The 12,466-nt window shown below is 25.4% G+C and overlaps 1 protein-coding gene across 1 annotated transcript; it reads left to right on the forward strand.

The window, feature by feature from the left end:
* Positions 1 to 1,292: 1,292 nt before the first annotated feature.
* Positions 1,293 to 11,733, forward strand: LOC132930256 (uncharacterized). The gene is made up of 13 exons (XM_060996022.1): positions 1,293 to 1,542; positions 4,463 to 5,798; positions 5,871 to 6,043; positions 6,118 to 6,214; positions 6,292 to 6,761; positions 6,825 to 7,011; positions 8,039 to 8,262; positions 8,732 to 8,984; positions 9,042 to 9,353; positions 9,624 to 9,822; positions 9,906 to 10,016; positions 10,988 to 11,333; positions 11,402 to 11,733. The coding sequence occupies exons 2-13, from the start codon at positions 4,493 to 4,495 to the stop codon at positions 11,555 to 11,557; spliced, it is 3,834 nt and encodes a 1,277-aa protein (XP_060852005.1). The 5' UTR covers positions 1,293 to 1,542; positions 4,463 to 4,492; the 3' UTR covers positions 11,558 to 11,733.
* Positions 11,734 to 12,466: the final 733 nt, after the last annotated feature.

Genomic DNA, 12,466 nt, shown 5'->3' on the forward strand with positions numbered 1-12,466 from the left:
GTAGTATTATGAATTAATTAATTATTTACCAAAATATAAGCACCTATATGAATACAATCAATGTATAGTTGAGGTTATGCCATTTTAAAGTCAATATTTCTGGTATAATATTATGAACAAATTAATTACCTACTTCGTTATATGTACAATTGTACATACAACTTTTTCTCTATTTTATTCGTTTTAATAAAAAGTAAATTACCTTTTACCACGATAATACGGTATGTCGATTGTCGGTATATATATATTACAAGTATACACATGTTTATTATATACTTGCATAGCTGCATTGGGCTCAAGAATGTTGGGTTAGGTGGGGGTTTGGGTTGGTGTTTATTGTACGGTCAAAATCTAGAGAATTTAGTGCCTACTTTTTTTTTCCAGTAGGCACTACCGTCTACCACCATGATTGTCAATTTTGTCATTCGCCGAGTCCTGATTCTCGACTCCTGAGTGCCCCTCATTTGGGATTGCCTAAGGCTTATCGAGATCAGTATTTACAATAAGCCTAAACTATGTCGAATCTGACCAGTGCTAACAAATAAAAATTAATCAAATTTTTCTTATAAGCAATTTTATGTTAGATAACGTTTTCTTAGTTTCTTCAAGGCACATTATAATACTATAATAATATAATACTTATATTTATATCCTCATCTCACCTAGGCATGCGTAAACATTTTTTTATAATTTTTTCTTCCCAGTCTCTCATAAGACCTAAACGAATACAACTAAGACATATGAATATTAAATAGAATAATACTAGGCATGAATACTATTGTTTTCTAAACAGACAAAAATAATTTATTTTGTCATGCATTTAGCCTACAATCAGTATCTGACACCTGTACTCGTGTATATACTGTGTAATATACTAATATGATATATCATCCATTATCGATGTAGTTATATCAATACTTAATGCTTATACTTAAGAACATTTTATTGTTTAGATTAGTTTATTTTATCTGTATAATATTTGTAGTGTGGTTGTAAGTCGTAACCACCAACTTAGTAACTTGTACTCCATAGTCGTTATTTCGTTAAACCCAATGTAAAATAGAATATAGATCTATTTTGTCACAGTTAAATCGTTGAATCATTCAGTTTTGCACGTCTTGTGTAATGTGCATCAGTTCAAAAAATATTAAATGGTCATTGTTTTTTACTCCATGACATTTTGTTCTGTGGGCTCCACTTGTGTTACCAACAACTACCAATACCAATAAATTATACTTTTTATCATTTAACTCGTCTTCGTCTATGGTTAATGTATATAGAATTTTCCAGTGACTTTATTTTTATTAGTTATTAGTTATATTAGTACACTAAATATTCAAATGAAAATATTAAAAATACATGATATTGAATACATAATACAGTCACTTTTAATTTGCTTTACTCGCTCTCATTTACGGTTTTTATATATTTATTTTATGAAACTAATTTGAAATTAAAAAAAAAACAGTGTACTTTAAAATTCTTTATTTTTATTGTGTCTAAAGTTTATGGAGACTTCTTAATGAATAATCTTGTTTACATGTAAGTTGAAGTATAACAGTTATAAATAAATAATAATAGTACCTTATAAATAAAGCAATGCAAATAAAAATAAATACATAAAAACTATTTTATTCTTAATTTTTGATATTTTTTAATTGTTTAGTATAACTAATAAATTTTTTTTTCTTCATAAACCTATTAAATTATGAACAATTCAATTCAATAAATATTATTTATTCTTCTTGTTATATCTTATACTTGAAGTTAAATCGGGGGATACATATTAAAATGTATTATGAAATCATTTATTATTGTCAGACATGAATATATTTATTTATAATTTATATCATTTAATAAAAATATTAATTATTTAAAATAGTTTTTATTTTAAAAACCCATCGTTTAATTTTTAATGTTTTTATATAAATTTTGTAAATTTAAAATGTTAAGAATCTTTGTAACCATTTAAAATGTATATGAGTTTTGAACTACACAATTAAATTTAGTATTAGCGTTTCAGAAATATTATTTATGCTTGTAAATTTAGCAAGGCTGGGCAAGTTAATGATTTTTTTTAACTCAGTTAAGTTAAGTTAATATACATCAATAAGAAAAAGTTAAAAGCTAAAAGTTAATAAAATTTTTGGTTAACTCAGTTAAGTTAAAAGTTAATACACATTTTTTTTAAACTTTTTATGAAGTTAAAAAAAAGTTTTTTTTTTTACATTCGCGTACTTTATTTCTTATCAACACACAACTAAATTATAGACTATAATGCTTATACTTCATACAACATACAATATTTCTATATAGTATGTGCAGTTTTATTTAATTTTTTTTCGTTTCATTTCTAAACAAATTCACAATAAAATATTTTTTGACATGAAAACGACTGAAATAGTGAATGTAAAAAAAAAAATTAATTAACTTAATTTATTTCTTAAAATGAAAAATAAATTCGTTAATTTCACGTTAATTAAAAAATAAATTTAGTAAGTTAATAGTTAAGTTAATGAAAATCCAAACATAACTAGTTAAGTTAATAAGTTAAAATTAACTTAACTTTTAACTTATTAACTTGTTAATGCCCAGCCTTGAAATTTAGGATGGTGTATATATTTTTTATTAACTATCATTAATTTAAAATTTACAATTTATTCAATATAATTATAAAGTTCCTATAAATATAAATAAAAACATTTGATATGAGGAATTATAATATATTTTTACTCATTAAAATATATCTAATGATAAATACGTTTTAAAGAGGCTACTAAACATTTAAAAATGTATTTAAATTTTAGCTCTTTAAAGTATTAAACAGAGAGACAAAATAATTATGATAATGATGTATTGATGTATATTCAGGTAAAAATTTTTAGATAGCTATCTTTATAAAGTTTTGTTTGAGATAAAATATTAAGTACCAGCTACTCAATGAGATTTAAAGACTATTTTTATGTTAGGTGCTAATTTAAATGCTTTAATATTAACTTAATATCTAGATACCGTCTCAATTAAAAATTTAGAAATCATTAAATATTATATTATGTTTTTTCAAGTTATTTAAAAATATATGTTTGTTTTTTTTCTAGTGGTTTAGAATATACATAACTTATATGCATACAATATGTTATATGTTAGAATGTTAATTAATTGGGCTGAAGCTTGGAAGATATAAAAAAAAGTATTGTGTAGTTTTACATTTTTCTAGATTAGTAGCAATTGATTGAGCTATTTTATTTATTTAGTGTATAAGTATAGTGTAATATGGATACTTGGGAAAACAGTAAAAAGTTAAAAGTTATTGGGCATTCATCAGAAAAATAAACACCTAAAATTTGCGGTACTAGTTTGTTACCCCACCACTCAGGTTTATTATATCTTTGGCATCCATAATAATAATAAACACATCTAATAATTTGACGTTATATTGATATTATAATTTAATGGAAATAACGTATCTATCATTTCTATTATTTATTGATATTTATTAATCTAATAATTCGAAGGAAAAACTGTCATAGGTAGTATTATAAATCAGGAGTGGCCAACCAGTCGATTGCAAGATGAATTTGAGTCAGTCGCGACACCCTTTCACATTTTCTTAAATTTTTGAATTTTTTTCAGAAAACAATTAAAATATTTTTTTTTTGTAAATTTGTACCTATATCTTTGTATATCCCACGAATATAAAAATTATATTTAGCAAAAAAGCAACGAGATTATACACAGCTATCGAATAAAAAAAGTGTAACTCGCATGTACATATAATATATGGTTTGTTTATTGACTACCTTTTTTTTTCTTTTTTTTTTTTTTTGGTCGATCGCAACAACCTAGAAAATCTCAGAGGACGAACACAAGTCTATTAATGTTGGCCACCCCTGTTATAAATGATCAAATATTCAAACAGATATACCATACAGTACATCTCAGTGCATATTTGTTTGTCGTAGAATTTTTTTTTAGACTCGTACCAGGCGGAATTTATGTGGCAATCAAAACTAAATAGTAGTGATCTGTTTGAAACAATTTTAAAATATTTTGTAGAATTTTGGTAATCACAGAAAGCATAACAATTTTTATTTTTTATTTATTTTTAGATTATAAAAAAATTATTAGATTCATAAATATCAATAAATAAACTCATTATTTTGTATTTATATGATGTGTTGGGGAGATAACAAACCTGAGCGACAGGGCTATAACAAACCAGTACCAAATTTGCTTCATTTTTAATAGCTATATTATTAAATCATTTCTGAAATATAGTTTTTTTAATTTGATTCTTATCTAACAAAATAAACTTAGGTAGGTGCATATTTTTTAGAAATGTAATGAATAATGATTCTGATAAAATTTGTAAATATTGCTGTATCCTAAATATTTTCTTATTAATACTACTGTAGAATAATAAAATATGTATTGACATTATTTTAATAACACATTTTTTCAGGGTTTATATGACAACTTTACTGAAAAAAACATGGAAAAATCTGATGAAAATATAGAAACTATTATGGATGTAGATTCATTCGAAGATCATGGTTCATTGTTATATACTGGTTATGACAATACAAGTGAAACTAATTTTCAGTGCGACTTATCTCAATACTCTTTGGATAATGAGTCAGTAATGGTAATTGATGATGATGATGATGATGATGATTCATTGAGTGATATCAGTAATAGTGAAATTATAGATGAGAAAAATGAATTAAATGTACCTACTTCAATTAAAATGCCAGAACAAAAAAATATTGTAAGTGATGATTTTGAAGATGATTCAGAAGATGATTCTGAAGATGATTTTGTAGATGATTCTGATACAGAAATATATGAGGAAACAGTTTCAATAAATAAAAATTTTTTATCTGCTGCTACTAAAAATACAAATGTAATTACAAAACAAAAAGAAAATGATTCTTTAAATGTAAAGAAATTATTTATTCCTAAAAATGACTCTTCTATTGCCAAATCAAATCCTTTGTTAAAATCTAATCAAATTAAATTAGCATCTAAAGCTGCAACTAACAGGCCAAAAACTACAACAATGAATTTACAGCCAGAGTCATCGAGTAAAAATAAATTTAGTCAAAAAGGTTTTTACAAACTTAAATCTTCAAAGGGTTCTTCATCAGATGTTTTTATAATCCCACACAATGGTATGAATTATATGATAACCAAAAAAAGTCCATCAATGAAGTCTAATCATTCTTTATCAACTACATTAAAAGCACCAAGTACTGTAGTTACACCAAATGAACAAAATAAACAAGTTATATCAAAAGCTGTATTAAGAGGTGAAAAAAAAGAGGAGTCTAACTTTGTTGCTCGGATACAACAACAACTTGGCAAAAAATATAAAGTGGTACCAGATCAAGGACAGGTACCTATTAATTTAGACCGTGTATTCAAACGAAACCCTAATTTTACTAAACAAAAAATGGCAACAAATTCTACTCCAAACAGACATAAAGTTGGTGATTTTTTTCGTCTAGGAAATTCATGTCAATTGGCAAATAATAAGGAAACTAGAAATGTTCAGCATAAAATAGTACCTACACCTGTTAAGTCTTCTTGGAGTAAAATGTCTAAAACAATTGATCTAACCAATGAGAATAAAAATAAAAAGTTTATTCCTCATACTATTACAAGTAAAGATGCAACAGAAAAGAATACAAGTTGTTTTGTTAAAAATGGCAATGTTTATCCCCAAAAAATAATTCCTACTCCAACTGAAATTATTGACCTATCTGATGATAGTCCACCTTTAAGTCCTACTAAATATGGTTTGTATAAATAATTATTTGAAATCTATTTTCGTTTTTTCTATTAATTACCTTTTGTTTGTTTCAATTCAGATAAAATAACTAACAATGATCATAAAACAATTCAGTCACCATCATTAGATTTTCTTAACAAATCAAAAACAAAATTGAAGTTTTTTGAAACGCTAAAAAACGGTGATAATGATTCAAATGGCTCTAGTGATGAAATATTAGAAGTAAATTGCAGTAAAACTGGTACATCAGAGGTATTGTTTGTTGTGATTTTTTTGAACTAAAGAAAATTCTGTTTACACATTTTTCATTTTTTTTTTTTTTTTAGAATTCAAATATTAGAAGAGCAGTTAAAAACAATTTGAATAAGAATAAAGTATTATTATCTGAAGAAATTATTAATTTAAGTGATTCTTCTAATGAAGGTAAAAATATATATATGTCTAATTTATATGATTGTGTAAATTTAAAAAAAATACATATTTAAAATGTTTATTTTCAGAAAATGATGATACATCTAATCAGTTTATTTCTTGCAAATATGAATATTGTGATACATTAGTGTATGAACCTGAATTGATTGATGATTTATATTGTAGTTTAACATGTAAAAATTTAGACATGAAAAAGATAGTAACTGAAGAAGAAAATGTTGTTGATGAAACTACAAATCTAACAAAAACATCTATAGTTGATCGAAAACATTTATTAACAAAATTGGAAAATAGAATAAATAAGAGGAAACAATTGCTAACAACTTCTTGTCCAAAGGACTCAGTTAAAGAAAATGATTTTGATCAACAGTTGATAAATTTTTTTAATAAACCATCATTAGAAGACAATCAATCTTCTTTAGAATTAAATAAAGATCTTAAAGGCAGATGTAATATTCCAGATGTAATTGATATTGATGATGATGATGATGATGATGATGATGATGATGATGATGATGATGAATATTTTGATCTTAAAGTATACTTTTATTAATAATAATTTAATTTTGTAATCATTTTTTGTATTTATATTTTGTTTTAGCCTTTCATAGAAGACAAAGATGTATTAAATTATATGGTTAGGATGCAATTTAAATCTGCCCCCAAAAAATTGTTTGATAGACCTTTTCCGTCTGAGAAGAACTTATTTGTTGTAGGACAAAAACTTGAAGGTATTGATCCCAAACATGAAGCATTATTCTGTGTAATGACTGTATCAGAAGTTTGTGGTAATAATTAATTCAATTTAATTTAGTACCGTAGATGCAAATAAGAAATTACTTTGAGGAGAGTTAAGCTCTACTATTTTTTAACTAAAAACATAATACACCAGGCTTGACTTCAAATATCACTATAATTAAAAAAAAATGTTTTTATTGTTATTTTTATACAGGGTGAATCTTTTATCATAAAACACTCATTATTTCAAAAAGTATTCATGGTTTTGAAAACATTTTTTTACATAGTTTCAAATTGTTACTTTTTTGAATGACAACATAGTTTTAATTTCATATTTCAAAGCAGAATAATTTTCTGAGTATTTTGATATATAAAATTTGAATTTAGGGCGAGTAGTTTATGAGTTATACTTTATACTTATTTAAAGTTTTGATGCGTGGAATGGAGTGGTAAACCTGTAAAATGTCCGCTTATCTAAACTTTGAATCTAAACATGAATACTTTTTGAAATAATGAGTGTTTTATGATAAAAGAATCACTCTGTGTACAATATTAAATGAACAAATTGTTGGACTTCAAAAAATATTTTATCATTGATTTTGTACCAATATTTATTGTATATTAATTTTAAGCAATCGTAAACTTCTAAACAGCTCTAATACCATTATCAATATAATCCATTTTTCAATTTTTGCATAGCAAAAAACTATCTTTTATAAGTGGCAAAATTGCCAAAATGTATTAACAAAGTTATTACTACATCAGAAAATGTTGAAAGACTTATTGAGAGTTATTAATTACACTAATTGTTTAATATATTAGTAATATTACTCATTATTTCAATTGGGTTATTGAAATTACTAATAACACTATCTAAAATAAAACAAAAAACAACATTTATATGTATAGAACTGAGTACACTATGTGCTGTTGAAAACAATAAATATACTGATAAATTATAGGGCTAACTCTCTCCTCAAGCTATTCATACTTGCATCTATGCTTGTCACCCTATTTTGGTAGAGAATTTTTACTTAATTTAATTTTTACTGTTTGATATGTTTATATTTTTATTAGGATATCGCATTAAATTACATTTTGATGGTTATCCGGATGATTATGATTTTTGGGTAAATGCGGATTGCCCAAATTTGTTTCATCCAGGATGGTGTGAAAAGAATTCGCGGATTCTACAACCACCACATAATTATGAAAACGAATTTAATTGGATTAGTTATCTTAGAGAGTGTCAAGCTTTACCAGCTCCAAAACACAATTTTATCTCTACTAAAAACATTAATGTAAGTGATAGAAAATTACAATTTTATACCTGTAAAGATGAGTGATCTTCAACTTATATAGTTTGCAACCCACTTGGTGACTTAAAATATATTTTAAATTGTGAAATGTAATTAAATTCAACCTTATATAAGGTACTTAAAAATCATCTCAATGGTTTTTACACAGAAAATCCTATATTGTTTCATTTATTCTGTCATAATTTTTGTGTACTTATTTTCCTGATAATTGGACATATTTTTGATACAAATTAACTGTTAAGAAGTATTGTTAAAATAGAAACAACTTTGTCTCCTAGTTTTGTAAATCTATATACATTGTGCACATTTTTCTAAGATGTTCAATTACATTGTTTTATTATGTGTATGATCATAATAATTATGTATAATTATACAAATGGTAGAGATAACATTAATTTTATATATAATTCCCATTATTTTATTAAATATATCATTTATTTTTTGTGTATAGAATTATAAAAATCAACATAAATTTCATATCGGAGATAAATTAGAAGCATTAGATAAATTAACCCGCACACTTCCAAAACAATTAATATGTGTTGCCACTGTTGCTGATATCTTGGGTAATCGCATTCGTATTCATTTTGATGGATGGACAGATGATTTTGATTATTGGACGGATATTACATCAACTAATATACATCCCATTAGATGGTGTGATAACAATGGTCGAATTTTGTCTCCTCCTAGTGGTTATAATGGTTAGTTTTTATTTTGAACATCACTAAAGTTACACTAAAATGTTACATTTTTTTTAGATATGAAAGGAAAGAAACCCTTTAATTGGACTCAATACTTAAAAGAGACAAATAGTAATCCTGTGCCTGAAGATGCATTTGTCCGTAGACCATTAAGAGACTTTTCTAATGAAATGATAATTGAAGTTATTGATCTTGTTGTTCCAAGACTGTTAAGAATTGCTAGGGTAGTAGATGTTAGAGGTGATGAACTAAAAATTGTTTATGATGGATTTAATGATAATTATGCATACTGGGTTGAAGACGATAGTCCAGATATTCATCCTGTTGGATGGTCAGCAAAGACTAACCATCCAATTGAACTACCTCCAGGTATAAAAATACCAATTATATAAATAAGTATAGATAAGTTAATACATTTAGTATCTAGTCTTATATTATGTTTAATTAATTATAAGCACATGACTAAAGTAAACAATAAATGAACACATTAAAAAGATTAAGTTTGCCCATTGATTATATATTTAATTATTAATTCTGTGTAATTTGTATTATCAACATTATAATATTTGTTATTTTATTTAAAGTGACTTAATCATTTTCCTTATATTGTTACTTATTTGTTTTTATGTACATTTTAAGCACCTAACACACTATGGAATTGCAGTATCTTTGGCTGTAAAGGTTATGGAAATTCATCAAATAGATTGAAAAATGATCATGTTGATTTAAATGATTGCCCATATGAAATGGATTCATGGAAAACAGCTGTAGCTGGGTTGGCAAAGATGCCTGATCGATTAAAAGCTAATAATGTTTTAATTACCACAACATTGACATGGTAGTATTAAATTTCTATTTTTAAATGTTTTTTTATTGATTTATACCCATCTTAAACAATTTAAATTATTCAATGTTTTATAGTTCAAAATCAAAAGGCAATATACATCAGGATAATGAAAATAATATAAAAAATAGAATAAGTACAGAAATCAAGAGTTTTTTTACGATCAAAGAAAAGATAAATGAAAAAAGGTAGGTTAACTTATATAGGTTATATACCTATAACTAGAGCTCAGAAGTTGATGACCTTAAAAACATTAAAAAATGATCTAAAAAATATACTTATATGACAAAAATGACAAAAAATGTCCTTAAAAATAAAATAAAAAAATTTCAATTATAGTAGACGTTTTAAGTAAGTTATCGGCATAATGGTCGACATGAAAAAATGACTTAAAAAGTAATTAACACTAAAAAATGAAAAATGCATCAACTTCTGAGCCCTATTTATAACTAGGGAGCAAATTTTAATTTAATATAAAATAAAAAATTGTTATTCTGAATTATCTAAGTATTCTTCATGAGGAAACCAGTTAGAAACGACATATAAGTTGAAATTTTCAAATTTAAAATGATGGCGTTTAGATCTTGGGATTGCTTTATAATAGCTGAATGACTACATAAACGGAAGTGTTTGGTTTATATTTCATACATGTTAATTCTTTTTGATTGTATTCTATTTCTGAATTATCTTTTGGAGCTTTGTAACATATCCCTTGTCGACAATTTAGAGCGAGTAGTTGACTTTATGAGTTATACTTATTTAAAGTTTAGACAAGTGGAGTAGTGGACAAACATTTTGCGGGGTAACCCCGTACCACTCCACTCCGCGCATCAAAACTTTAAATAAGTATAAAGTATAACTCGTACACTACTCGCCCTAAATTTGAATTTTATGTATCGAAATACTCAGAAAATTATTCTGCTATGGAATGTGATTAGTGATTACTATGTTGTCATTCAAAAAAGTAAAAAACTTAAAAAAATATAAGGATAAAAAATATTTTCAAAAACATGAATACTTTTTGAAATAATGAGTGTTTTATGATAAAAGAATCACTCTGTATACAAATATTTATTTAAATTAAAATCCATTCACTACTTATAACCATAAGTGTCATTATTTTAATTATAATTGATTATAATAAAAATTAATTTTTTAGATTAAATCTTATGTTGGATACAAATAATATCGAATCAGAACGTGATTCTGATAGTAGAAATTCATTTTGTAATAACATTCCAAGTAGTAAGAACGAAAAATTGCGCAGAGCAGTTGGTTTATCTCTTGTGGGATATAATTTGGGCTCAATATTTATGGAACAACAACGCAATGATTGGATCAGACATAATGCTCAACTAGGTATACCATTCTTCGATACAACTGATGCAATAAAATGGTCTGTTCATGATGTGGCCTCATATGTTAAAAAAGTGGTTGCAACTTATACCTCAAAAATTCATGATACCAATGAAGAAATCAGTATATCTGATCGGTTCATTGATCAAGTATAGATTTATTATTATACTTATTACCGTTTTACAAATTCTTTTTAACAAATGATTATTTTGTATAGGGAATTGATGGTGAGTCATTTTTAATGTTAAATCAAGATGATATAATGAATATATTAAAAGTTCCACTTGGTCACGCATTAAAAATAACTAATGCCATTATACTATTAAGACAACGGTCTTCTGGAGTTCATTTATTTGACCTTCCTCAACATTAAAATATTGACTATTACTAACAATATGAAATTTTATTTTATGCTTCAATCAACTAGTGTTATATTTTTATTTTTAACTTAAATTTTAAGTATTTTTTTGTAAGTATTTTTGTGTTCTACATGATAAATTATAGTTACCTTTGTATATTCATGTTTTGTAAATAAAACAACTGTTACAAAAAAAATGAATAGATTTATTATTTTTAATCATTCACTTTTCTTAGGTATATATTTGAAGTTTATTAGGTAAAGTTGATGGGCCAAGATTATGGATGTATTTTTAACAATTTAGTTTTTCTTTTTTATTATTTTATCACAAAAATTTAAAACTTGATGATTACAAAATCTACAACTATTTAATGTACTGCTATATTTAATAAGACTTGAATACATTTAGGTTAAATCCGATCAATGATTATTATAACTACAAGTATTTTGTTTGTCAATATTCTTATGTTTTGAGTCTATAAGCATTGATTATAGAATAGACTAAGTAAGGTAAAAATTTACAATTATACCCGACGTTATATTTTGTACGTGAAATTTCACAAAAAAAAAACATGTTTTTAATATTGAGTATGGTTTTGGTAAGAATTCGGATTAAGTTTTTAATTAGGAGTGTTAAAATCTAATTTTTTTGTTATTAAAAAATGTGTAATCAAATACTTAAATTTTAACCAAATATATTATATACTAGCTGTCCCCGTGCACTTCACCGTCCGTACAAAATGCACCCGCGTTAAGTTTGGTTGCCTTTAACTGTCCCGCCTATATAGAGTTGCATTTTTGCAATCGATTAACCGATTATGTATCATTTGTTAAAAATAATATATTATTCGAATAATCCATTAAATAATCGCACAGCCCTAAACATAATATATTGAGGTCATTAACCGGGATAAAAACTATCCT

This window comes from Rhopalosiphum padi, chromosome 4, assembly GCF_020882245.1.
Source record: "Rhopalosiphum padi isolate XX-2018 chromosome 4, ASM2088224v1, whole genome shotgun sequence".
Classification (NCBI taxonomy): domain Eukaryota; kingdom Metazoa; phylum Arthropoda; class Insecta; order Hemiptera; family Aphididae; genus Rhopalosiphum; species Rhopalosiphum padi.

What these genes read in the sequence shown, in the direction of transcription:
- LOC132930256 (XM_060996022.1), top strand. Translation starts at nt 4,493, where the DNA reads ATGGAAAAATCTGATGAAAATATAGAAACTATTATGGATGTAGATTCA. An exon ending in TTTAAGTCCTACTAAATATG is followed by an intron (nt 5,799 to 5,870) that starts GTTTGTATAAAT and finishes GTTTCAATTCAG; the next exon opens with ATAAAATAACTAACAATGAT. An exon ending in TCTCTACTAAAAACATTAAT is followed by an intron (nt 8,263 to 8,731) that starts GTAAGTGATAGA and finishes TTTTGTGTATAG; the next exon opens with AATTATAAAAATCAACATAA.